This window comes from Culex pipiens, chromosome 3 (assembly GCF_016801865.2).
Source record: "Culex pipiens pallens isolate TS chromosome 3, TS_CPP_V2, whole genome shotgun sequence".
Classification (NCBI taxonomy): domain Eukaryota; kingdom Metazoa; phylum Arthropoda; class Insecta; order Diptera; family Culicidae; genus Culex; species Culex pipiens.
The window spans coordinates 140,864,898-140,892,637 of NC_068939.1; the positions used below are offsets into that span (position 1 = coordinate 140,864,898).

Consider the following 27,740-nt stretch of genomic DNA (forward strand, 5'->3'; position numbering starts at 1 on the left):
TGCTGTACTGCTGTGTGAAATCTGGAAAACCATGATTGAAATTCGTTATATCCTGATATGATAAAATTTTCGAAAAACTTTGGGCAGCAGTGACTAATTTCTTGGAAATCCTTTACCCGCTTTTCCTTGTGAAGTGCTCTTAATGTAAGTGGTTGAAGCTTTCATGAGTCAACTCTTTACTCAAACAGTAATAACAGGAAATTTACTTCAAACTGGATCCATTACTTTCAAAGTCAATCCTTAACAAATAAACAAAATCCATATATTTGTTTAGTCATTCAATATTTTACTACTGCTAATCAGATATTAAAATCACGAAACGCCACACACGAAGTCAATGCCTTGTTGAACCTGCCCGCAGACACCTACTCTCGGGCTGCTTGTCTAGAATGAGCCTAGAACGATAGCCGGGCAATAAAACAGCCACTCGGTCAACTCGTTTGACCAATAAATTATGCTGGCTGCGGATCTGTACTTGCACGTACAACACGTGTCGTTCATCAGCATACTGCCAAGTCAGTGGCGCATTTAATTAGAAACAGTGCACCTTTGGGTATCCTCAAAGTCGGGTCCGAATCAATGTCTCAGTAGCTGAAACGACTTTGCCCGGATCGGTTGAACGGTGATTTTCTATATTAGTGACTGTTTGGATGTTTAGTGAACAGATCGTTAATCTGGAGTTTTGTGCAAATTGTGCTAGGAATGAAGCTCACCGTGATTGTATCTAAGTCGCACAAAGAAAGTCATTTCATGATCAACTAATAGTTCGGAACAGATCTAGTTACGATAGCGAGTGTTTGAAGTGAATCGATACATTCCCACGTTTTACGATCCTATATTTGAATGCAATTTGCCTTGGAAAATCAAATATATCAACGAACGTTGGTGATGCTAATGGGCATTGATGAACTAGTTTCAGTTGATTCGTGAACGTCGGAGAAACAACCAAAAGTGGATCACGTTCAGTGTCACGATGTTTAAGATTTTGCTGGCAATCGCCGGGTTCTTCCTGCTCGTTTGGTATTACCTATTTCGAAGATCGCGCCGCCGGATGTACGAACTGGCGGCCAAAATACCTGGCCCTCTGGATTGGCCCCTGATCGGTGCGATCCACATCGGAATTGGGCGCGGTCCAACGGAAATCTTCAACTACCTGTTCCAATATATGCACACACTCCGATCGCCGATACGGGCCTGGTTCGGACACCTGCTGGTCATCCTCATCGACGAGCCGGAACATTTGGCCGTGATTTTGAACTCGCAAGACTGTCTGAAAAAGTCGTACGTGTACCGCTTCGTGGGCTTCGAAAAGGGTCTCTTCAATGCCCCACCAGAACTGTGGCGTGTTCTGCGGAAACAGTTAAACACCTCGTTCTCAAACGCGGCCACCAAAAGTTTCGTGCCAGTGTTCAACGAAAAATCCGACAACCTTGTGTCGAATCTGCGCCACCACGTTGGACGCGGACAGTTCGATTTCCTGGCCATTGCTGGGGAATACTCGCTGTCGACGTCATCGGTCAACGCGTTGGGATTGGATCTGGACAACGACCAAAGTGACTACAAGAAGCGCTACCTGGAGAACGGAGAGAAGTATGTCATCGTTCATGTCTAATAAATCTCGGTCTGATGTGAAACCATACTCGTGAACATTTCTATCACGAGTAACGACGCAGAACGTAATTCGAGTGCACTTGTCGGGTTTAAATCTGTCACGATGGAGATAAAATTTCAATAAGCACACGTTTACCATTTTTCCGGTTTGACGATGCAAAAGTGAGAACAATCCTGGGTGCAAGTGCAAGTGATGTCAATCTTTTAAAAAGCCCTAGTCTTGTGTGGATCCCAAAACCACCTACCGCCAACCTGATTAGTTATCTCTCAACATCTTTGAGTTGTTTGTTTATCGTGTTTTTATGCCAATATTATTTTTTTCTAAGTCTGCCAGACAAAACTGAATTTTTTTTTTCAAAATGCATACCAACATACTTACATGCTTCAACATTCTACGAGACATTGAATTTTAAAATGTTACCTAAAATGAACATTAGCTTACGAATGGACACAAGTACTTTCTCCTGTAATTGAATATATAATACAGTGCAATAAATATTAATCTTGCTAAAAAAAACCGTTAAATTTACGATGCAAACTAATAATTTTGGGTAAATTGCTATCTTGTATGACCTTAAATTTCAATAATTTATTTTTTGGCACTATTTTTAAACTTTTTGTGCTAAGATATTAATAAGTATACATGTTTTAAACCAAAAGTAAAATTTCATTAAAGAATCTGTTCTGAAAATAAAATTTTAGAGCACCATTTTTTGCCATCTTACACTTTTTGTCCTTTTCTAGTTGTTTATTTAAAATCTTGTTTTAAAAAATGCGTTCCCAAGTACCGTAATCTGGGGCGAATCGGGACTACAGTCTGAATAGGGACAGCTGTTTTTAGAGCACTTAAAGCTTTTAAATTTGGAAATGGATGTACACATTTTGTTGGTCTGAGTCTGTTCTAACCGAAACCAACCAGAAAAATCAAAATATTGTGCTCCAACATGGTTAAAACTGCTGTCCCAATTCGCCCCATGTGTCCCGATTGACCCCAGTTTAAGGTAACATTTTTTTCCAGGAGTTCTACAAGAGCTCTTCAAGATAGCTACAGCATAGCAGTTTGGACCGCGGTAGGATAAAATTCTCTCCAAAACTTTTTCAGGAGTTTGGAAGAGTACTTGAAGAGAGTTTTATCCTACCGCGGTCCAAACTGCTATGCTGTAGCTATCTTGAAGAGCTCTTGTAGAACTCCTGGAAAAAAAATGTTACTTGGGATTGGACCAAAAACATCTCAACCTGATTTAGATGTTTTAAACCATTTTATTTTTTTTTTTTTTACTTAAGCATACCCATCTCGCATCGACCTCACTAGCATGTTATATGCCAAAATATGAGCACTCTATGTCAACGGGAAGTGGGAAAAATCGGGACACAATGTTTGAAGGTTCAAAAACGTAAACAATCATAAAAAGGCTTTAACTTCAATTTAATTTCAAAATTCAAAATGCATCTGAAAGGGCTTAAAAGATGCAACAAAATGCAGGGAGAAGCATCCCAATTGGTTAAATCTAAAGGGAGTTATTGGCATTTTAGTGAAAAAAAGTATAATTTTCAAACTCAAATAAAAAAGTGTTCCATCCAGATATCAACTCGGTTCGACCTGCAGCTTGTAGGGGACATCTGGGACCAAACAACGTCCCATACAAAGGGGTATGTCCTGTTCGTGGACTCGCTCTTAAGTGCAAATTCTATTTAAATATCAAACAATTAAAACAATTAACGAAATTGAAAATAACGAAATTGAAAATTATACTCAGTTGGAGGATTAAGCCGTTGTTTAAGATCACCATTATCATTGATATAATTATTTGTTTTTATTTCGCAGTATAAAACAATTCCAATTCAACATTTGAAAATACCTTGGTTCAAACATTTCAAAAATACTAAAGCCAAACTTACGCACAAAATTAAAAATTGATTTATGAAAAAATAGAAAAATCGAAGAAAAGGCAAAAGACACCGTAACATAACCACCCATCGGCATCGGCTTTATAACGCATAAAAAACATTTATTGAACTTAGGTCTAAGTCGAAGAGAGTGCAAAACAAAACCAAATTTCGAACTTAATTAGAAAGGCGTATGACATCAATACAGTTCTGCTACCGTCAGTGGGGGTAACATTGGGTCTGGGGGGGTGAGATTGGGTCAAAGTGATTTTTTACGGATTTCACCATTTCTCAGATTCTTCTCAATTAAACTGAATTCTGTTTAAAGGGTTGTGTAGGGGACATCTTAAGATAACTTCGCTGAAAAAATCTCGTTCCTAGAGCAAATCCTGTTATTTTGACAGCTGTCTGAAATTTAGGTACGTTTTTGGCCAAAAATGACCTCTTGAAAAATCATTTTTCTAAAATTTTTGTTGGGATTGCTCAAAAACTACCCAAATGTTTGAAAATCTCCACTTCAAACATTATAGCATGTCAATACGATTCCCTCGAACAAGAAACACTGTTGGATGACTTGTTTTTACCATATCGTTGTATTTGAGCATCATTTTAGTTTCATTTGACCCAATGTCACCCCCTCTAAGGGGTGAGATTGGGTCAATTTTCAAACTATTGGCATTTAAGGTAGTGTTCATCAAAATCCACCATATTTCGGGAAAATGTTAGTAAACTATCTACGAACAAATCTACGTTGGAAGATTTTGGATGTTATTTAAATTGTTTTTGTTATTAAGTAATTACGAGAGGTGTACTGCCGTTCTACGCATAATTGTCCCATGTTCAAAAAAGGGCAACTGAGAAAAACGCGATTGAAATTTTTCGATCGATTTCTGTGTTTCTACGCATAATTGTCCCGTGGGTCCCTATTCGCCCTATATGTCCCTAATCACCCCGGTTAACATTGTATCACCCTTAATTATAATCCTCTTGTAGGTGAACATGTAAACAAGATAAAATGCTTCGTAAAACTCATGATTTTGCGATAGAAAATACTTGGTGGGACAATTATGCGTAGAAGTACAACGATGGGACAAACAGACTTGGTGTTGTTTTCAATGATTTTCTGAACAAAGTACTAGATTTTATGTGTTTTTCTGAAAGTATACGTAAAATTAAACTTAAAAATGATAAAAAGTCAGAATCGTCCAAAAATGACATGGGACAATTATGCGTAGAACGGCAGTGTAGGTGTACTGAAATTTTAAAATAAATAACTAGAAAAAGGGAAAGGGGACGTGCCTGTGCCTTTCCAATCTGATGTTACAATCTGTTTATTTATTTTTAAAGTTAAAGCAGACAACAGTTTACTTCATAAATCTTTATCAATGAAAAATCATTTTATTTTTGATTAACAAAAACTTAGATTCACCTATTTAATGCTTTTTTTTTTTTTTTTGTTTTTACTATTATTATTTAGATTCAGTTTTTAACCGACAAATTCCAGAATTCACATTTTTTACGGTTTCATAAGTAATATCCAAGCAGGTACAAAATCTTTATCCCAATTTTAACTTCGCAGAATGTTCACGCTGAAATTCACCCGCATCTACAAGGCTTGGCTGCACCCGCAGTCGATTTACAAATGGACCGCCAGTTACCGCGAGGAGATAAGGCGGCTCAAATTCTTCCAGAACATGTCACGCAATGTAAGTGGTGGTCAGAACTGTAAAAAAGTCAACTGCCATGCGTCTCCATCAAACCATTATTAGTTCAATGGAGACACATGGTAGTTGATGATTTTTTTGGAAATTATTCTAAAACTCTTGTCTTTTAAAGATTTTTGAAACCCGCAAGCGCATGCGCCTTACCAACCCAGAGTCCTTTAGCGCAGCCGAACGGGACGAGGACAACGTGCGCCGACCCCAGCTGTTCATCGAGCGCCTAGAGAAGATGTACTTCGAGTCGAAGACCACCGACGACGAGGGGGTCATCGAGAACCTGGACACGTTCCTGTTCGCCAGCAACGACACCACGGCTTCGCTCGTCTCGACGACGCTGCTCCTGCTGGCCATGTACCAGGACGTCCAGGAGCGGCTGTTCCAGGAAATCCGGGACACACTCCCGAACGACTTTATCGAGTACGAAGATCTGGCCAAGCTGACCTACCTGGACATGGTGCTGAAGGAAACGATGCGCCTCATTCCGGTGGTGGCCGTGGTGGCGCGTGAAAACGAGAAGGAAATTCAAATTGGCGAGTACACCATTCCGGCCAACACGCAGATCGTGGTGCCGATCATCAAGGTGCACCGGGACAAGAACATCTGGGGCGAGCGGGCCGACGAGTTCGATCCGGAGAACTTTTCGCCGGAGAATTGCGTCAAACGGCACCCGTACGCGTTCATTCCGTTCAGCGGTGGCATTCGGAACTGCGTCGGAATCAAGTACGCGTACGTTTCGCTGAAGATTGCGCTGATCAAGCTGATCAAGAGTTACAAATTTTCCACCACCCTCAAATTATGTGACCTAGAGTATCACGCATCAATGGTAATGCGGGTGGTGAATGGGTATCTAGTGAGTATAGAACAGCGAGTGGAAAGTTCTCACCAACCAACTGTTGATCAATGAAAGTGGCGCAATCTTTCTTTTAAGTAGTGAGATAATTTAGCTGTAATTTAACATTGTCAGTCTGAAACAATCAAAATCACATCATTATTCAATACACAATACATTCAGAACAGCTTTCTAAAAGTAATAACTGTCTACCCAAGTTGTAAGTAAATACTTGCCGTGAAAGTAATTTGAATACAAACATTATTTAACACAAGCAATCATAACAGTGCGACGGTTTAGACTATCAGATTAAACTCATTGAAAGAAATTAAAGATCGAGTCGCACGATGAACACTGTTTGTAATCAATCAACCTACGCAGTGTTGGGAAAAGTTTTTCTCCCATAGAAAATAAACAACTTTCTACACAATCACTATATTCCATTGAGATGCGACGTGCTAGCATCTGAGCCCCATTTTGTGTTTTTTTGTTATGTTTTGTAATATTTTTATAAGTGTAGTGTAGCATCGTCGTGATCGTGCCATGTTATCGCAAGTGATCTGAGTCGATCTGTAAACGTGAAGGTATATCTAGGAGGTGTATTTAAGAAGTTCAATTGCACACGGAGAAAAAGAGTTTCCAAAATCGTGAACACCAGTTCATGAAAATGGGAACCACGAGCAAAGTGTTCAAATGCCATGGTACGATTTTCAAAAACGTACCATGGAATTTGAACACTTTGTTCGTAGTTCCCAATTTCATGAACGGGTGTTCACGAATTTGGGAACTCTTTTTTCTCCATGTATAGCCTTTCCTCAGTGAGGGAGGCAAAAAAACCGAACTAGGGAAACAAGTGGCTTCTCTTAGGCTCTATTTGTAACTTTTATTGTAAATTAAGATTATATTTTATTGCTTGTTTAATTTATTTATCAAGGAATACAATGAAACCCCGATGGTTTGACATCAATCGTTGTCAAACAAACGGGGTCACTTTTTAGTTTGACACCCTCTTTACGCAGAGCTCACACCAACTACCAGGCAATTGGTTTGGTAGTAAACATGAGCCCCGTGTAAAAAGGAATAATTCGTTACTTTTTAGTTTGACTTTGTCAAACCAACGGGGTTCAAACTAAAAAAGTGACCAACCACCGGGGAGTGTACAATTTCCATTATTTTTTAATCAAGACCATTAATTAAAAATCTTAATAAAGTTATTAAGAAACGTGATAATATTAAACAATATAACACTTGTTCGATATGAAACATTGAATTTGAATCTGATAAGTTTTTTCATTGGTAAGTATTTTTTTATTTAAATTGTCCAGGAAACCACACAGTGATAAGACAAAATAAAATATATAAGAGGATTAAATAAAATAAAGTTTTAAAGCCAATAAAGTGCTCTCTTTATTTAAATATTTAGAGCTTAGATGCCGGTATGCTCTTCAAAAGAAAGGGGGTCAAGAAACAGCTTTACGAACGGCTGGACCAATTAGAGGGAACGTTTTCTTGGGGCTTTTCTTCACCCTCTCTAGGCTGCTTTCACTACCGCTGCTTCTCATTTGAAATTTATCTTGACCGGTTTCTTCCGAAGTGCATACCTTACATAAACAATAAAACTAATCCATTTTTTTGTCTGTTATTTAAATTATAATCATGCCTGTTATTATAAATTAGTACCGTCATCTAAGGGCGAATCGGGATTGCAGTCTGAATAGGAACAGCATTGTTTAGAGTATACTTACAGGTTTTAAATTTGGAAATGGGTGTACAATTTTTGTTGGTCTGAGTCTGTTCTATCCGAAACCAGCCAGAAAAATAAAAATGTTGTGCTCTGACATGGTCAAAACTGATGTCCCAATTCACCCCATGTGTCCCAATTCGCCCCAGTTGACGGTTATCTTGTAAATACACAAAGTTCGCACGCATCATTGCGTAGTAAACTAAAATATAAATTCATGTGTGTTACATTGTAATTCAGCTTCTAAAAAACGTGTACTGCGAAACAGGTCAAAGATTGCACTGATCGATAGCATTAAAAAGAAAATTAGGTCCACTAGGGTGGAATAGAACATTACTTTTTTCAGCAACACATTTTTGGGTCACGTTTGTGTTATATTTAATGCCGTAAACTGGGGTCAATCGGGACACATGGGGCGAATTGGGACAGCAGTTTTAACCATGCTGGAGCACAATATTTTGATTTTTCTGGTCGGTTTCGGTTAGAACAGACTCAGGCCAACAAAATGTGTACATCCATTTCCAAATTTAAAAGCTTTAAGTGCTCTAAAAACTGCTGTCCCTATTCAGACTGTAGTCCCGATTCACCCCAGATTACGGTGGTTCCTATGGAAATGTTGACAGAAAATGTGAGTTTTACTGATTATTTCAATTCACTACACAGAAAAAAAAATCATGGTAATATTACATCTATAGTGGTACATCTTTTATGTCAGAAAAAATTTGAAATTTTACCTCTGAAAATGTGTAATTTTACCACTTTTCTGTTGTAATGTCGCTTTTTCAGTCTAAATTGAGGTAAAATTACATCATAAAAGAGATAACCTTCAACCTTCCAAATTTACACAATATTTTACTGTGTACTTTTGAAAACTCTGTATCTTTGTATCTGTCACACACTTTCAGGACATCCAGGGCTATACTTAAATAATAAAACATGAATTTTGTAAATTCAAGAATGTGAAAATGCAATGTGTTGCTAAATGGATTTTTATCATTTTCATTTTTCCCATACAACTCGATTCCACCCTAGTGGTCCACCAAATGCGCTGCCCCTCCTCCCACAGATACACAATCAACCTTCACACCTGTTACGTTAGAACACAATCGACCAATTTAAAGGTTACAGTTCAACGTCCTAACCCTTGTAACTGTAATTGAAGCCTCACTACACAACTTTTGCAAAGATAAAAAATAAACGTTGACGGTATCTAAAATTACCAATTTGCTCAAGTTGGGATCGTTACGCCAAAGTTCTCGCAAGTCCATGAAACGTTAAAGTACCCTATAACTTGGCAATTTCAACGGTAAACGCTTGTTTTTTTCGTCAATCTCCCGTAACAACCGGAGAGCCGGAATATTTCCCACCCTCCGCCGAGTTCAGCCCAGCGATAATTGATATCAATCTCGAGACTTGATTGCGGCGGAACGTTATGAATATCTCGTGCCTTAGATGAACCTCGTCCAGTATTGTAGCAACTTCGGATTCGGATTGATTTGGAGATCTAGTACAGAGCGGTTTTTGCGAAATGTTGACGGTTCTCCTCGTGGCCATGGGGATTCTGGTCTGCACGTGGTATTACTTCTTTAGAAGATCGCGAAGGCGTTTGTATGAGCTGGCCGCCAAAATTCCAGGTCCGTTTGATTGGCCGTTGATTGGAAGCATTCACATCGGAATCGGTCGCGGTCCGACGACTATCCTGCCGTATTTCCTGCAATTCCTGCACGTCGTACCAACGCCCATGCGGGCCTGGTTTGGTCCGCTTCTGATAGTGGTGATCGACAATCCGGAACACCTTGCGGTGATCCTCAACTCGCAGGACTGCGTGAAACGATCGTACGTGTACCGGTTCTTGGGATTCGAGAAGGGTCTCTTCAATGCGCCGCCGGATTTGTGGCGCAAACAGCGCAAGCTGCTGAACCCTTCGTTCTCGAACGCGGTCGTCAAACGGTTTGTGCCCACGTTCAACGCAAAAGCCGACAAGCTGGCGGAGAGTTTGCTGGCGCTAGCCGGTACCGGACAGTTCAACATGGTCGAGAAGGCCGGCGAATACACCGTCAGCACCACGATGGTCAACTCGCTCGGGTTGGATTTGGACGAGGACAACAGTGACTACAAGAAGCGCTACCTGGAGAATGCCGACAAGTGAGTAGGGTTGAGAAACTTTGGGGTATGTTAAATGATCCGCTTTTTTTTAAAGGATGCAAACACTCAAATTCACACGCATTTACAAGGCGTGGCTACACCCTGACTTTATCTACAAGCTGACGCCCAGCTATCGCGAAGAGATGAAACGAGTTCAGATGTTCCAGGAAATGTCACGAAAGACGCTCGAGCTGCGGAAAGCGGACAGGCTGAAGAAATCCATCCAAAAGTGCAACATCTACCGCGATGAGGACAACGTTCGCCACGTGCCACTGTTCATAGACCGGCTGGAAGCGATCGCCTCAGAGTCGGATTTCTTCGACGAAGAGTGCATCATCGAGAATCTGGACACGGTGATCTTCGCCAGCAACGACACTTCGGCTTGCGCCATATCCACGGCGCTGCTTCTGCTGGCCATGCATCCCGATGTTCAGGAACGGCTCTACCAGGAAGTGATCGACGCCGCACCAAACGATTACATCGACTACGAAGATCTCGCCAAGCTGGTCTACCTGGAGATGGTCATCAAGGAATCGATGCGAATCCTCCCGGTAGTGCCAGTCTTTGCCCGCGAGTGCGAAAAAGAAATTCAGGTCGGCCAGTATACGATACCAGCCGGCGCCCAGATCATGATCCCGACCATCAAAGTGCACCGGGATCGTAAGATTTGGGGTGATCGCTCGGAAGAATTCGACCCAGAAAACTTTTCCCCGGAGAACTGTGCCAAGCGGCACCCGTTCGCGTTCCTGCCCTTCACCGGTGGAGTTCGGAGCTGTACCGGCGCCAAGTACGCCTACATCTCGCTCAAGATTGTGCTGGCCAAGCTCGTAAAACGGTACCGACTGTCCACCGAGCTGCGGTTGGTCGACCTTAAGTTTCATGCCTCGATCGTGATGCGGATCGGCAACGGGTACATGATCAGCATAGAACGGAGGGATGGGAAAAAAGCTTCGTAGCACGGAGGGAAGGAGGCTGGTTTGCAGGTGGTAATTAGATCGACTCTGATGGGAGTAATTGCATACGCTGCTATTAAATAGTTAGACTGTGCTGCACTGAAACATGCAAATGTTAATCAAGAGAGCAAATAAAACATTTATTTCGTTGTGCTAGGTGTAATTAAAGTAAGGGAGTGTTATACATTTTACAGTTAAATTTGTATACACCTACGTTGTGTGAAATATCACAATTATATCCGTCAAATCTAGACAGTTAGGAATCATAACTTTTACCACAACCCCGTCGTGGGCTTATCGATGATTTTAATCTTTTCAGAATTCATGCAGTCTAGACAGAGCTCATTGGGAGCAGATGGAAATCGAACCCATAATTATTAGCTAACAACAAATAAACGAAAAATCTCACTCATCCCTAGCCCGAACGCTTATAATGTGCCCGCCGATCACCTTTAGCGTCATCGACGCCTTGATACGAATATCCTGCAGCCGAAGGGGCGTTTCCAGCTCGAACCGCCGCAGCACGTGCGCCAACGTCATCTTCATCGAGATCCACGCATAGCGAATCCCAATGCAATTTCGAGGGCCCGCACTAAACCCGAGAAACGCATAAGGGTGATGCTTGCCGGTTAGAAATCTCTCCGGGACGAATAAATCCGCATTTAATCCCCAATGTTCCGCACTCCGATGAATGCTAAACACATCGATGGCCAGGTTGACTCCAGCTGGAATGCGATACTCGCCCAGCTGAAGATCTGCACCCGTTTTTCTACCCAGGATTGTCGTTATCGGATAAAGTCGCATTGCCTCCATTAGAACTGCTTCCATGTAGGTTAGCTGTTGCAGTTGTTCAATGGTAATGTTCGCAAAACTCTCTCCCAATACCTGTGTTATTTCAACGATCAGTTTGTTCTGCACCTCGGGATGCATCGCGATCAGCAAAAGTGCGTTGGACATCGTAATCGCAGTTGTTTCATTACCGCCGAAAATCATCGTGTTCAATTCTTTCTCGATCGCGTCCCGGTCAAAAGTGGGATCCTTCAGTGCCAAATCGTACAGCTGATCAATTAGGATCTGTGGCTTGCTGACATCAGAAAATTCCGACGGTGATCGAGCCAGTATCGGGTTGCGTTGCAGTACTTCCGTGGATGGGGCGCAAAATATCTGCCGGGCACGGCACTCTCGGCGGTAGTAACTCGTCAGCCGGTACGCCCACTGGGGATGCAGCAGCACGTTGGTGGACCGTTTAGTCACCAGTTCGAACAACTCGTCCAGGACGTCTAGGTATGCGCTGCGCGCCTGCTGCTGGATATTCATCTCCATGCCGAGAGTTGTGGCTGAAATGTTGTATCAAATTAAAGTTAGGAAAAATAACACAGGGTTTGAAAACAGTATCTACCATGAAACGCATGTTAGTACATCTTCCACAGATAGTGTGGTGAAAGTTCCGAGAAAAACACTTTCATTTAAATCAGTCGTTTAATTTCTGATTGGTGGAATTTAAAAGAGATATACATCTGTTTGTCTGTGGTGGCTCTAGAAGCTTTGTTATAGTATAACCAATGAAAGCTTTCAGCTTGAAAGTTTCAAGTTTGAGCTTTCTTGCTAAGGACTTTCCAAGCTCGAACACATACAGCTGTCAAATTCAAACGCGCGGGAAAAACTTGGATTTGTTTAGGGACGTTTCGGTTTATTAGAATCGGTATGTTCTTTGTAGTTTTCGGTTTGATCAACAAAAAGTAGTTAAAAAGGAAGTGTAATTGTTGCATCAAAGAAGTGATTTCTGTATAAAACCCGAAACTGGAATTGACTACTGAGAAGAAGGATGGATTTCCGGTAAGTTCACACATTTCACTCATGTTGCTTACCCGCCAAGGCCAAATACTTACAATAAACCATGTCCAGAGTGCAGGCCGCAACATATCCGTACACGTCGAACGTTCCTCCGCCAACAACTTCCCGCCCCAATTTCTCCACCAAAATGTCTATCTTGCGTTTGAAAATGGGGATAAAACTGTTCAGCACGGCCAAATTAAAGCCCGGCTGTATTGCCCGCCGATGGCGGCGCCATTTATCCACCGGAAGCGAAAATATCCCTTCCAGCGGTGTGAACCGATAAATCCACGGTTTTGCCAGGCACGTGCTCGAGCTGAGGATGACTTGCGCGTGCTCGGGACTGCTGATAATTACAAACGGAACCGGTCCCAGGAAGAACCGAATCGGTGCACCTCCTTGACCGTAGCGGGCCGTCAACCGTTGGAAGGTGTAAAACACTTGGGAACAGTTCTTCCCGAGGAACACGTAACCCGAACCGAGCAACGGAACCGACACGGGGCCCGGAAGTTTGTTCAGCTGCCGGTGGACAACGCGTTTCCACCAGAAATCCGCACAGAACAGAACCGCAAGAAAGAGCGCAACTTGCACTATCAAGTGATACATTGTGGACTGATTACAGTGTGGGCGAGGGCAGGGCGTTTTATTCCCGAGTCCGCTTACCCTCTTTGTTGGACAATGGACAGTTTTGATGATAGTCATAAGTGCAGTTTAGTTTGCACTTTTTTGAATCTCATTATGTGATTGTAGCTAAATCTATGACAATAAGACGCTTTTTGCTGGCGGTGAGTCGTTTTTTACTTATTTTACAGTATCTTACTCATGACTTAATGAAATACTAAATATTCTCCAGTAGCAAAAGTGAAATTTGTCTTGTACCCATTCGTCTCAATAGCTTATGTTTGTACTCTCATCATATCTAAATTAAAAAAAAAAGTTCAAGATTGTATGTCAGAGACATAACCGAAAGACATAGGACCAAACAATTTGAATGGGTTTTTGGATTGCTAGTGATATCTGGAATAAGATTATTTTATTTTGTTTCATAGATTTGTCGACAAAATTGTCATAAATGTTCTCCCAAGGTGAACCTTCCATGAGGGCACCGGCCACTCCAGGTTGTGGCCACTACGGTCGAAATGTCAATTTTCATGTTCAGTATCAAAAACCATGAATTTTGATATCCATATTGCCACAACTCGTATGGTTCTGTTAAAGACCCTCCAGGCCCCGGGGAAACCTGCTTTGAGATCACCGGTCACTCAGGGTTGTGGCCACTACTGTCGGAATGTCAATTTTAATGTACCGTATCAAAAACCATGAATTTTGATACCAATATTGCCACAACTCGTATGGTTCTGTAAAAAGTCCTCCGGGCCCCGAGGGAACCTTCTTTGAGGGCACCGGCCACTCCAGGTTGTGGCCACTACTGTCGAAATGGCCATTATGTTCAGTATCAAAAACCATGAATTTTGATACCCATATTGCCACAACTCGTATGGTTCTGTAAATGTCCCCCCAGGCCCCGAGGGAAACTTCTTTGAGGGCACCGGCTACTCCAGGTTGTGGCCACTACTGTCGAAATGGCCATTATTATGTTCAGTATCAAAAACCATGAATTTTGATACCCATATTGCCACAACTCGTATGTTTCTGTAAATGTCCCCCCAGGCCCCGAGGGAACCTTCTTCGAGGGCACCGGCCACTCCAGGTTGTGGCCACTACTGTCGAAATGGCCATTATTATGTTCAGTATCAAAAACCATGAATTTTGATACCCATATTGCCACAACTCGTATGTTTCTGTAAATGTCCCCCCAGGCCCCGGAGGAACCTTCTTTGAGGGCACCGGCCACTCCAGGTTGTGGCCACTACTGTCGAAATGGCCATTATTATGTTCAGTATCAAAAACCATGAATTTTGATACCCATATTGCCACAACTCGTATGTTTCTGTAAATGTCCCCCCAGGCCCCGAGGGAACCTTCTTCGAGGGCACCGGCCACTCCAGGTTGTGGCCACTACTGTCGAAATGGCCATTATTATGTTCAGTATCAAAAACCATGAATTTTGATACCCATATTGCCACAACTCGTATGTTTCTGTAAATGTCCCCCCAGGCCCCGGAGGAACCTTCTTTGAGGGCACCGGCCACTCCAGGTTGTGGCCACTACTGTCAAAATGGCCATTATTATGTTCAGTATCAAAAACCATGAATTTTGATACCCATATTGCCACAACTCGTATGTTTCTGTAAATGTCCCCCCAGGCCCCGAGGGAACCTTCTTCGAGGGCACCGGCCACTCCAGCTTTTTTTTCACCACTGTCGAATTGACCATTTTTCATGAGAACCGCCGCATCATAGCGACTTCCACGCCGTCCGCTTCGCTCGAATTTCCTCCTTCTGCTGCCGGTGGTTCTTCCTTCTGGTTGCTGGTCCTCTTCTTCTATTGGCCGCTGCTGCTGCTGCTCCGCGCCGGCCCGACGTGCACAGTTCGAGTGCTCGTTCCAATGTGACTTGCTTTTGCGAAATTTTCTGCTTAAATAGCGGCACAGCCGGAGAACGGCACAAAAGGGGCGCGGTCTCGAATGCCTACGCTCGCTCTGATTGGGCATCTGTCCGATTTGTACTGAAAAATTACTCATTTTGATTGCATGTTTTAAGTGCTTTAACTATGTTTAGTCAGACTATCTATGTAGTTAAACAATAGCTGAAGTCTTCCTCTTTCGATTGGTGGTCCAACCATCTGGATTGATTCACAGGGAAAAAAGATATAAGCGTTCAAAATGTCCCCTTTTTTAACGCTTAAAAGTGACGCTTTGGATCGAATTTCTGAACTGGCCCCCCAATATAGTAAGTAGAGACATAGTCCTATGTCAAAATTACAGCCCAGACTTGATTATCCGATGTTCGATTATCCGAAGGTTTGAATGGGCCCTTCGGCGGTCTGAAATCCCGAAAATCTCTGGATGTAATATTTGAACAAACCCTTAGAACTCCTACACACACCTTTACGTAAATCTGAGCAAATGTCTGTGTATGTGGTGGGATGTTGATCAAAAAATTGTCACCCACTCGATTATCTCGGCACTGGCTGAAGCGATTCTGACATTTTTGGACTCATTCGATCCGTCTTGGGGTGCCATAAGTCGCTATAGATAATTATAAAGTTTAGTTAAGTACTTCAAATGTTATGCTACAAAAATTATTTTGACTTAGGTTCAGAAGATTGTTTTTGTAAGAAAACTCTTCATATTATATATTTTTAGATAGGTGTACAAGAGGCCAAACATTCAAGATCTGACAACCCTACCAAAAGTTATAAGCACTTAAGTGTTATTTATACCCTTTTTTGAAACCAGATCTCATATATTTTGGTGAAAACTTTGTACGGATCTATCATGCAACCCTGACTGGGGAAATAAAAAACAATCTAACGCATCCAAAAGATTGAAGATCTGACAACCCTATCAAGAGTTATGAGCTCATAAGCGTTATTAATACACTTCATTGAGGGTGTATCTCATACAGTGAGTCAAATATTTGTCCGGAAACTTTTTTTTGTGTGTAAAAGTACATAAAATAGACTAAAGTAACATTTTTTATGTGACAATCGACGCGGCAGAATTTCCTCCTCAAAATCATGTTGTTGAGTTTGTACAAAAAAATATTCTTAGAAAATACAAAAAATGTTTACTGAATAAAGGTTTAAAAAAATAAGGTCAAATAGTTGTCCGTACCTCTAATAAAACTACGAAAAAAAATCAACAATATTTGTTCAAAAATATATTATTTATATTTTTTTTGACAGTTCGATTGGAACCCTGAGAGTGACATTTCGCCTCTCCATATAGGCTCTCTAGTATATATAGGTGAAGGGATTTTATAAAATGATCATTATATTGCATTATTACAGGCCAAGGATTGATACCTAAGAGCATGCAATGGCACTGACCTTGTTGCGTGCTCTTCGGTTGACGTCCACGTAAGGAACATCCTGGAAGGAGCGTAACTAACTACATCCGTAGTTCTGTTAGATCATCCGAATTATCTTGATCAGAACAGTATAGCTCTGGTTCCTTGCGAGTGTCCTATTTTCTTACCTCCACGTTGGCTTGGTTTTCATGATGACCTAGCTGGTGGCCTGTGGAAACGGATCGTAAACCTTTGACCACCGCGGGTCAGAGTCGAGACGGCTAAAAGAAAGGGGCGCGACAATGTGGGAAAGGGAAGTAATTTGTGATTGTAGACGGTATTGTTTTGATTCGCAGTATGTTGAGTCAACTGCTGTGGATGTACCTGAAACATCGCACAACGGGGTTTCTCTTCTCTTCATTCTCAGCTACCACCTATCTTCTATTTTTATTTTGCTCTTCTGATTCCCAATTCTTCACTGATTCTTCTATTTAATATCCAACATTTGTTTTTAATTTTACTAACTTTTGATTCTCTTATCTCTCAAAGCTTTTCCACTCTTTTCTATCAATTGATACTGCTGTAACAAACTTTGTTTTGTTTTTTTTTCTTTAAAAATATACTTTTCCTTAATGTACTAGTAATATCAAGTCTATTTATCATTCGCCTAATCTTTTTGCCTTTCTTACTAAAGAAAGGTATAGGTTTTACTTTAAGCCAGGACGTCATTTCCAGCTTCGTAAATATGTCGATTCAGCATGAATTTTAAACCGAAAAATCGCTAAAAAATCACACTGCATCGATTTTCGACGCTTCGTCGCCAAGTCGACAAGTTGTCAAGTTGAGCTTCGAATACTGGCGCGAGAATGCTGGCGCATATGTTTCGGCTCGACTTATACTCGTTCGTAGTAGCTTGTCTACCGATGTTTCCTTCAACATGTAAGATATCGTAGCTTTTCGGTTTCTTTTGCTCTGTCCGTTTTTGCATAACTGTCCAATGTTTATGCAAAAACTTTTTTGACATAGGACATTCATCCGGGTACAATCAATTTGTTTCCCGTGTGCTCCTAAAATCGCCTTTAAGTAGGCTTCATTTGTCGTGTCGTTTTATTTAACAGAGTTCATTGGATTCCAATAGGAGCTTTCGAAGCTTCTAAGCTTTATATCGTTTTCAAAGTTTTCAATGCTCGCGACGCCAATGGCTATCTACCTAAGGTATTGCGATTGAGTGTGTAGTGGTGCGGTTGTAAAAATATCTATCTCTGACTCTCTCACTTTCGTAGACGCTGAATGGCAAGCTTCCCACTGTGCGGTTAACTCGGTTTTGCTTTGCGCCTGCTTTGTTCGGTTTTTGGGCTCGTACCAAAACTAGAAAACCAAAACCGCGGTGTGTGTCGTCACTTGCGCATTGGAAGCTAAGAATTTGTACGATTAAAAATATTAGATAGGTGAAAATTGCATTTTCAATTTCTTTTAGAAAACACATCATTAATAATACCTTGCTTTCATCATAAGATTTTTTGTATCAAGTCGATGTTGTGAATTGAGAGATGTTATATTCTTTAGTAAGAAAGGCTCTATCTCACCCCTGGTGGGATTAAATCGGGTTTTTGATTTTATTGCGAATTTATTTATTTGAATAATTCTTTATCTGTCCTATAAATTATCATTACTTTAATCTAAGCTTGTTTTGTATCTCTATTTATTAACTATTGTCTAATTTTACATCTAATACATCTAGCTTCTCATTTTTATTCTTTAAAATACGCTCATCATTCTCTTACTATTGATACTTGATTTAGATAAAATAAATTCTCTTTTACTGTCTATTATTTTCAATCTTCACCCTTTTTTTCAAACAAATGAGGTTTGAGCCCTTACTCAATTTATGAAATGGTTAAAGGATTAACACAAATATTACTATTGTATTTTTGGTAAACTTTTATAACATGCTTAGGACCAAAAATTGTAACAAAACACCGCGACAAAAGAATTAGCAACAGATAAACAGACTCAACAATAGGGAAGATTTCAGGAGAAAACAATACACAGTAAATAACAATAAGTTTTTGAATTCAAACTAAAAATAAAACAGTTTTTGCTTTAATAAATGTTGATAGGCACACTATAAATGGTTAGGCGCTTATACTTACATCAAACCCTACGTAATGTACCACCCCCGGCCGAGTTAAAATGCGTAACCGGAAAAGAAGGTGTGCATGCCTGGCACGAACACTCAAAGCGTGTTCTAGCGTGCTGCTCGTACTGACTCAGAGCAAGGGTGAGATGTAGGTGTAAGGGCAGTGCGTGTTCGTCGGGAACCTAGTGCATAAGATCGGTCAAGGCCCGTTCTTACACTGAAAATTGCGAATTGCGAATTGCGAATGATCATTATATTGCATTATTATATTTAATTGATTATATAACCACACTATATTTTACACTTAACACATTATACAAAACAAATATGAAACCGTAAACAGGAGCGTTTGGTACGGTATGTCCACGCATCCTTCCTCCCCTGTAGATTCTGTGAAATGTGCTCCGTTCTCAGAATCTGTCTGCGGTTAATGCAACGCAGTAGGCCTGGCCGCTTTAATTTATGCAATACATCTTCGGGGTTACTCAAGTGTACTGCAATAATTAATATTAACAAGAAATAACTTGGGGCGTAATCTAACCCCAAGTTCTTCCAGGATGCTTTCTTCGGACTGGCTGCGCTTTTGTTCGATTAGATTAGATTAGATTCCAAAGAAAACTGTAAGACAAAACGGATTGTCCCGGAACCAATTTGACCCCCGGGGGAATATCCTGGTGGGCAGATAGAGGACAAAAAACCTACCTTTTGCCATTTTTAGCATCCATATTTTTCCACTACTGCCCGACTACGAGTCCCTAGTCAGAAATTTGTTATTTTCACTTTTCAATAAAATGACGTACATATCTCTGACGTATACGGTAACACGAGAACGAGAATTTTGAAATTCGGGTCGTTTTGGGGTCCCAAAAAAGTCATCTAGAAATGAATTGAATATAATTTAAATAAAAATAAATTTCATAAATCAATCGCTCTCTTTATTCAACGCTTCGATTTTCGTCAGCACATCGTCCGGTATTTCCAGCGTTTTCAAATTGTCCTCGCCGATTTCGGTTTCCGTTCGAATCAGCACATCGACCACGTTTTCGCACGCGGCCAGCACCCGCGCGTCCCCGCCTTCCGTTCCGCACTCGAACTTGTGCAGCTCGCGCAGAATCTCGTACGTGCCCCGGGCGCGCAGATATTCACGACCCCGCCGAGTGGCGCACAGTTGGGCCAACGATTCCACCAGCATTTTGCGCACGTCCGGGTCCTCCTCGCGGCGCTTGTCCGGCCCGAGATATTGCAGCTCGACGGGCAGTTTGTCGTTCGTTTCGTCATCGAACTCTTCCGGACCGGCCAGTGGAAGGAGGATGAATGGTAGTACGTCAACTCCGTCGCTCAGCAGCCAGTCGTGAACGGTTGAGTCGAAGCAGACGTTTTTGAGCACTCCGACGGCACCTCCTCGGCGGACGATACTAGCTTCGTGGTGTACGAAGGGGACGATTCGTGACAGCAGTCCCGTGGTTTGATCACAGAAGATGTCACGGCCACGTTTGCTCTGCGACAGATTGCTGAACAACGGACCTAAGTAGTTGAGGTGGCCTTTCTGTTTGTTGTAGCTGATTCGCGTAAAACAGGTCGTTAACTTATCGATGGAATGTTCAATCTTGAGCAGTTCTTCCAGAACTGCCTCCACCAGATGCTCCGGACGTGTAATGTTGCACAGGACCATGCTCCACGGGTCGGACAACTTTGAGTTCTCGTCCAGAATGGCAGCGTAACCCAGAGGTACCAGTTTGTGAGCCAACTGAAAGACAAACATAAAATTACTACAGATTCCAACATCCCCTGAAGTCCCATATCAACCCACCTGCTTCACCAACGCCCCAGCGGCCTCCTCCTCGGCGGACAAATTGACCAGTGCCAGCACGGCATCCTTGCGCACCGGCTCGGACTCGTCCTCGGTCAACCCAACTAGATTGTCCAACAACTCAACGCACTGGGCGAGCAACAGGATGCCATCCTTGGAGCCGGTTAGTCCCAGTACGTGCGTAAGAGACACAGCTTTTAGGTCTAGCCGGGCCGACCGGTGCAGGAACGGGGTTATTTCGCGGAGTGCTTCCATCGCAGATTCACCACAATGTGCTGAGGAGGTTGTTTTTGTTTTTGCGCCGATACGCGAGAAATGTCACGAACACGTGCGTTAGGTAGAGAGATGAAGGGTGTGTGTGAGAGAGCGCCGAGAATCACGTGAAAAAGACTATGAGCAGGGGTTACCAAAGGTTGTAAAAATCTCTTATAAAATTTAATTATTCAATAAGATAAAAATAATCATAGTAAAACAAAAATAAATATTACGTTTTTTTGTGCATAAATAATGATTTAAAAAAGGTAAATTGCTTCTAATAAAAGATACAGCGTTCTAAAAACTTTGATTTAAAAATTTAAATTTAAAGTTTAAAAATTACTTAATTTTCAACGTGTTACGTAATTAGGACGGAATGATTTTTTATGTGCTTTTTTTTTGTTCAATTTTGAGTAACTTATTGTTCACACATTGAAAACTTTTTCTATTTGAGTTCTGGTCAAATCCTAAACTTTTCCGAAAATACCAAAGAGTGGAGGATGAACTCATGATGTTTTCTTTAGTTATTGTCGCTCTGGCACTAAACCGAGTCGAGCGATTTCTACTCTCGCCGCACTTTTTCTCTCCGCCTTTTTCTGTCAACCTTAATTTGGTATTACTCGATCAGTGTGTAAGCCAACTTTGTTGTGATGCCTCCATATTGTTTTAATTGACGAAAATTTATGTCGGTGGATGAACCAACTTTTTTTTGTTTATTTAATTAAAAACAAAATAAAATATGCACTATTTTTATCTTCAGAAGTGGTCAAAATCATCATCCAAAAACTCCAACGGCATCACGCAAGCGCTGATGCTATTAAGCTTGACAAAAAAGGCGGAGAGAAAAAGTGCGGCGAGAGTGGAAATCGCTCGTTTCGATTTGGTGCCAGAGCGACAAAATATTTTTCACTGACGTTAATCCTCGCGTTCAACACAACTTGTTACACTCAGAATTAGTGTTGATAAGTTTGCAAGTCGCCGCGAAAATTCGATTTATTTCCGAAGAAAGTTTACACAAAGTTTAGACTTAAATTATGAAGTTTTTAATAAAAGTGCAATTTTAGATTTTAAGGATTTTTCAACTGCTGAATGATTGGTGAGCTGAAAACCAAAGACCCTTCTATACCAATCGCTCACTTGAATGGCTCATAGTTAGACTCAGAGAGGCCGATTGCACTTAGTCGCTCAGAGCTGATTCGTAAAAGACTGCGATCGGCTTTGTTAGATTTTGGGAAATTTATCCAAATTTTACTTCTTTTGACAATTATGCTACAAATGGAGCACTTCCATTCGACCAGTTTTTTTTCTACAATTTATTCCTTATGGGAGAACTGTCATTTCTACCACTCGAATCGGGTGCTCCATTATAAATATTGTCCGTTTCTCTCGAAGGTACACGCCTCGCGGCATTTCAGAATGTGCCGCAGACACTGTTGCCAGCGATTTTCTGCACTTTTGGTGGAATAATAAATATTCCCTGCAACAATGTCATGCAATTCGAAGAAGAAGATCAACAAAAACAAAACGCACAGTATGGGATTTGACAGCGCGCATTTGCCGAAAGTCCGACGCGTCGTTTCGAGGCTGGTATGCCGCGTGTCCTTTTCGGGAATACGCACAATATTGGTCAGGTATGGAATTTTGTGGAACTTTATTGTTGGATTCCAAAAACATTAATCTTGTGAAATCTGATGCAAAATTTAGCTACTATTGATACCGAAACTGTTATTTATTAAAATGTTTGTTATCTACAAATGCAAATAGCATTGCATAGCATTATGGGTCTGCACCACGCTGTAGGGGGTTCCACAATAATTAATTAAATATTTTTAGACAGTTTGCTTGTTGCCCGCTACAAACAAAAATATCTGAGAATTTCCATACAAAACTTCAGATAATCGAATTCTGGATAATCGAAACTTCGTATAATAGAGGGTTCGGATAATCCATTCTTGACTCTATTTACAAATGCGAGTATTGGATAAAATGTGATGTTCTCAAACAACAATGAAATTAGCAATTTCAACTAAATTTCAGGGTTTTAGGACGAATTCAGAGCTCATTCGCTAAGCCAAGTTTCGCTAATCCATGCGTATTCGAAATAAAAGCACTAGAAAAATAAAAATCAGTTATCAAACTGATGTTAAGAATTAAAACCAATTTTCGACGATTTCTGTGCACGAGGTCACGTACATTTCACGGCTGACAGTCATTCCAATTAGCGAAACCGAATTCATTCGAATGCCGTTCCTGACGAATTTGCGAATCTGACAAGGTAATTTTGTAATTTTACGCAAAAAAAAATCTGTAAATTTCAAGTCATTCTTCAAACTTTTCCGTGCATTTGCGACATTTGTCCGTCACATGACAGATATCATCTGTTTGGCTGTTATTGTTGCTCTTTCTCTGAACTCTTTTTATCAGAATCTCTCTCGACTCGAATATCTTCTCTTTCTTTTTGCACCTCTGGCTGAATGCTTGTTGTTGGGGTGGCAAATCGCTCTGTTTTGTGGAATATTTTTTGCGCACGTAAACTTTTCTCTCTCCATCTCTCGTTACTTTGACAATTCGAATGAATGAAGATGGGGTCAGTGGGCCAGTGTTGGACCTTTTTTTTTGTATTTTATAGAAGTTTTTTTTTGTAATTCGATAAAAAAAACCTCCTCAAGACAATACTTTTTTAGTTTCGAATATTGCATAATATTTGGAGTTTTTTTTTTTTAAAGGCCCAATAAACCAAACTTTCAGTTTTTGCTTTTTGGGTGTTTTTAAATACCCTGACTCAAGGCGGTTTCAAAAACACCCAAAAATCAAAAACTGGAAATTTGGTTTATTGGACCTTTAAAAAAAAACTCCAGATATGTAGGAATAGAGCAGTCGTGGCCGCCTGGTTACGATGCTCGCTGTGTAAGTGAAGGGTCATGGGTTCGATCGAGGTTCGATTCATATCTGGTCCCAACGAGAAAGTTCTGGACTCATTGAATTATAATGAATGACAAATATGAAGCTCACGGCGCGGTTCGATTCCCCGTTCTTTTGGAATTGGCAAGCAAAATGCTTTCTACTTGACCGTGGAGCATTCGTAGCTTGAGGAGGATTTAGATGGATATAGTTGAATCCAAGAATCAGACGAGAATACAAGTGTGAATAGGGGGGCGTCGATATTTTTACGTTTTTCACTTTTCCTCCATCGAAACCTTATCTCCTTCATTTTGATGGGTGAGATAGGACGCCGTCTATTTTTAGACGATGACTTTGCACTTTTTCACTTTTGCACTTTTGGTTTATTTATAGCGATTTATAGAATTCATCCAGTAAGAGATAAGAAGAATTGAAAGCATTCCCATTAGAAATGAGAACACAGAACAATTCGAACTTGAAAAAAACAATGCAAACGGTCTTTACCACTCGCCTAGGCCATTAACCTTCCCAAAAAACGGTCAAACTCCAAGCGAAACTTGCTTGAGGACACCGTGGAGATTTTCCCTCATCATGTTGAAAAAGTCGAACATCAACAATTCCGTCTTCCAAATCCCCTACCCTTGTCCCTGGTGTGCGGTGGAGATGGGAGCGGCCGGCAATAGACGGTTGTCATGGTGTTGATGATCAGATTCAGGTGGAGTTGATTCTTTTCCAAATTACCAACTTGGATTGGTAGGATTTTTTTTTATTATATTGGACTGTCTCGGACTATCGATACTTGGAATTTGAATGTTCTAAAACCAAAAAGGTTCTAAACCCATAAGAACCTTCGAACGCCTTGTACCAAAGAACGCCATGACCTGTGTTTGGTTTCTCTGCACCCTAAATCGTGTTTTTCGACAGTATTGGAAATGCATGTTCGCCTATTGTCCCAAATGATCTGGGTTCAACGCCAGTCGACATCGTATTTCCATACAACTTTTTCAAGACTTCGGAAAAGAAATTATTAAATCTGGAGCTTTTTTTTTTTTTGAATAGGTCCAATAAATCAAATTTTCAGTCTTTGCTCTTTGAGTGTTTTTAAAACCGCCTTGAGTCAGGGGTATTAAAAAACACCCAAAAAGCAAAAAAAAAATTTTGGTTTATTGGACATTTAAAAAAAAAACTCCAGAAATAAAGAAGTGCTAACAACTAAACCTACGTCAAAAACCGCCCTCTCAACCCTACCCCACATACGCTTGAGTCGAAATAAGTTCGCGCACTCATCGACGGCCGTCAGTCGGCAGTCTCGCGAAACCATTAGACCGCGGATCAATCGCCCTAGTCGTCGCTGTGGCAGACCCACCTCAAAACCCTAGGCCCACCCACCGGAACCTGCCGGCCCGCCCCTCCCAGAATGAGGACAACAACAAGACAGTTTGTTTAACCACCGTCATCGATTTCGGGGTCACGACGCCAACATTTGGACAGTGTTGTTGAAGGTGGTCAAGTGAAAGCCGTCCTTGGCCTTGGACGTTCTTAAGCCGCGGAGCTTAACAGCGCTAATCACTAAGATTTTTTTTTCGGAGGGGAGACGTGACCTGCGGACATAATAACACAGCCGGACAGAGGAGCAAAATCGGCCAAGGGCCACGCACGGGTCAAACAACAAAGTTCCAGAGCGCGCGCGTCGATTAGTCATGTAACATAGTGCTGTCGCAGGGGCTGAGCTTAAGTCGCGACACTGCGCTGGGGCGTTCAGTATAGACGACTAATTAAGTCGAGTTCATGACGTGATGCTGCTAGCGGGTACAACAATGGGCACAGTCGCAGAGGAGCTTATAACGCTGAACAATGAAGCCGTCAAGAACTCGACGATCTTTAGCTATATAGGCAAGTATTAAGAGAGTGTGAGATGACGAACGGGGTTCAATTTTAGCAGAAAGAAACAGTTTTAATTCAGTTTGCGTTTATTATTCACACACAGGTCAGTACGTCGACTTGGACTATTCGATTTGGTTGTACCGATTGCTGACCCCGTTGCTGCTTACCTTTATCCTGCCGTCCCTCTTTGTGTTGCTGATTTACTTTAGCATATCAATTTGCTACGTATTTAAGCTACATCGGTAAGTCGTAGTAAAGACACATTCGATTGAGCTGATTCATACGATCGCTTCTTCCAGCCGCTTCATCCTTCAGGTGTACAACGACGGCGACTTCAACGGGTGGGATGTGGCCCGGACGATTCTTTCGGTGCTGTGGGACGCCCACGGGTGGATCTTCCACGGGTACGAGGTGTGCGGGCTGGAAAACCTCCCCGAAACCGGCCCAGCCCTTATCATCTACTACCACGGAGCAATCCCCATAGACATGTACTACCTAGTCGCGCGGATCTACCTGAAACGATCCCGCCTCATCTACACCGTCGGAGACCGCTTCCTGGAGAAGCTGCCCGGCTGGAACCTGATGGGCCGCATCATGAAGGTCAGCCCCGGCTCGATCCAGTCCTGCTCCAGCGTCCTCAAGGAAGGCAACCTCCTGTCGATCGCCCCCGGCGGTGTCTACGAGGCCCAGTTCGGCGACAACAACTACGAACTCCTGTGGCGCCGTCGAATCGGCTTCGCCAAGGTGGCCATCGAATCCAAAGCCCCCATCATTCCAATGTTCACGGAGAACCTGCGCGAAGGCTTCCGCTCGGTCGGCTTTGCCCAGTCGCTGTTCATCCGGCTGTACAACGCGGTCCGCTTTCCCGTCCGGCCCGTGTACGGAGGCTTCCCCGTCAAGTTCCGAACCCACCTGGGGGAGCCCATCCCGTACGATCCGACGCTCACGCCCGAGCAGCTGCAGGAGCGGGTCGCGTACGCTGTCGAAAGATTGATCAACAAGCACCAGCGAATACCGGGCAGCATCCTGCACGGCTTGAAGGACCGGTTCGTGTCGCGGCCGGATAAGAGGGACTAAAATGCATGGAAATTATTGTATGAGAATTAGGCTGATCTTAAGGTATTTTAGTGTTAACGGTGTTGTACTTGCATTTTCAAACATTGATTTTTAAAAGTTATTTACAAGCAAAGATGAGGGCAAACAAAGCTATTGCACTAGGAAGGTGAACGCGCGCACTCATTCATCACAGTTACTGTAAAAATGCTATCTACGTAAGAACCTAGCAATATTTATGAACTTGGAGGGAAATTGGCGTGAAAAAATAAGCCCAAAGGATTAACATTAGGCACCGTACTACTAGAATTAAGAATGCATGTAAAATTGAATGAGACAAAATATAGTGATGCACAATTGTGTGTGAAATTAAAAACTTGTTTTGGATTTTACAGCTGAGCATTATTTAACCTATTTTTGACAAGCCCGAAGTCAGCATCTAATTCCAGCGTGCCTCTAATTTTGGCAGGTCAGGACTTTGACATTCAATTACAGTTCATTAAAAGCGTTTTCAACTGAAATCGAGTGATAAATAGCTCAATAAGAAGTGAGCAAGCAAGTTTCTATCGAAGTTTTGCAAAATTAGTTGTTTAAATAGTGAAAATCAGCGAATTGGATGGAATTAGGAGCGAGTGCTAAACCTGCCAAACATACGAGAATTTCCCCTAATTATCTAATTTGCGCAAGCAAAAATAAATTTTAAAATTCAAACAGTTCTAAATTCTTGAAATTTTGATCTTTCCAACTTTCAAATTTCCTAAATTCTTGAAGTTTTCAATTCTTTTCAAAAAAGAAGATTCAAAGTTCCTATCTATGAGCAGTTATCTCAGATTTCGGTCATTCGATTTTTTTTGTATTTTTTAATCCGACTGAAACTTTTTTGGTGCCTTCGGTATGCCCAAAGAAGCCATTTTGCATCATTAGTTTGTCCATATAATTTTCCATGCAAATTTGGCTGCTGTCCATACAAAAATTATGTATGAAAATTCAAAAATCTGTATCTTTCGATGGAATTTTTTGATCGCTTTGGTGTCTTCGGAAAAGTTGTAGGTATGGATACGGA

General features: G+C 41.6%; 5 protein-coding genes across 5 annotated transcripts; 3 read left to right on the plus strand and 2 right to left on the minus strand.

Moving 5' to 3' along the window:
• The first annotated feature begins 540 nt into the window (after positions 1 to 540).
• On the plus strand, positions 541 to 8,167 carry LOC120417514 (probable cytochrome P450 313a4). The gene is made up of 3 exons (XM_039579595.2): positions 541 to 1,590; positions 5,078 to 5,204; positions 5,335 to 8,167. The coding sequence occupies exons 1-3, from the start codon at positions 974 to 976 to the stop codon at positions 6,121 to 6,123; spliced, it is 1,533 nt and encodes a 510-aa protein (XP_039435529.1). The 5' UTR covers positions 541 to 973; the 3' UTR covers positions 6,124 to 8,167.
• Positions 8,168 to 8,774: 607 nt separating this feature from the next.
• LOC120417515 (probable cytochrome P450 313a4) lies at positions 8,775 to 11,241 on the plus strand. Its single transcript, XM_039579598.2, has 2 exons — positions 8,775 to 9,934; positions 9,990 to 11,241. The coding sequence occupies exons 1-2, from the start codon at positions 9,318 to 9,320 to the stop codon at positions 10,888 to 10,890; spliced, it is 1,518 nt and encodes a 505-aa protein (XP_039435532.1). The 5' UTR covers positions 8,775 to 9,317; the 3' UTR covers positions 10,891 to 11,241.
• LOC120417513 (cytochrome P450 4C1-like) lies at positions 11,009 to 13,525 on the minus strand. Its single transcript, XM_039579594.2, has 2 exons — positions 12,777 to 13,525; positions 11,009 to 12,224 (listed from the first exon to the last, which is right to left on the minus strand). The coding sequence occupies exons 1-2, from the start codon at positions 13,420 to 13,422 to the stop codon at positions 11,293 to 11,295; spliced, it is 1,578 nt and encodes a 525-aa protein (XP_039435528.1). The 5' UTR covers positions 13,423 to 13,525; the 3' UTR covers positions 11,009 to 11,292.
• A 6,143-nt stretch (positions 13,526 to 19,668) lies between these two features.
• Positions 19,669 to 20,882, minus strand: LOC120417507 (protein HGH1 homolog). Its single transcript, XM_039579585.2, has 2 exons — positions 20,585 to 20,882; positions 19,669 to 20,521 (listed from the first exon to the last, which is right to left on the minus strand). Exons 1-2 carry the CDS (start codon positions 20,837 to 20,839, stop codon positions 19,697 to 19,699), a joined length of 1,080 nt encoding a protein of 359 aa, XP_039435519.1. The 5' UTR covers positions 20,840 to 20,882; the 3' UTR covers positions 19,669 to 19,696.
• A 4,161-nt stretch (positions 20,883 to 25,043) lies between these two features.
• LOC120417530 (transmembrane protein 68) lies at positions 25,044 to 27,053 on the plus strand. The gene is made up of 3 exons (XM_039579612.2): positions 25,044 to 25,633; positions 25,728 to 25,866; positions 25,924 to 27,053. Exons 1-3 carry the CDS (start codon positions 25,537 to 25,539, stop codon positions 26,699 to 26,701), a joined length of 1,014 nt encoding a protein of 337 aa, XP_039435546.1. The 5' UTR covers positions 25,044 to 25,536; the 3' UTR covers positions 26,702 to 27,053.
• The last annotated feature ends 687 nt before the right edge of the window (positions 27,054 to 27,740 follow it).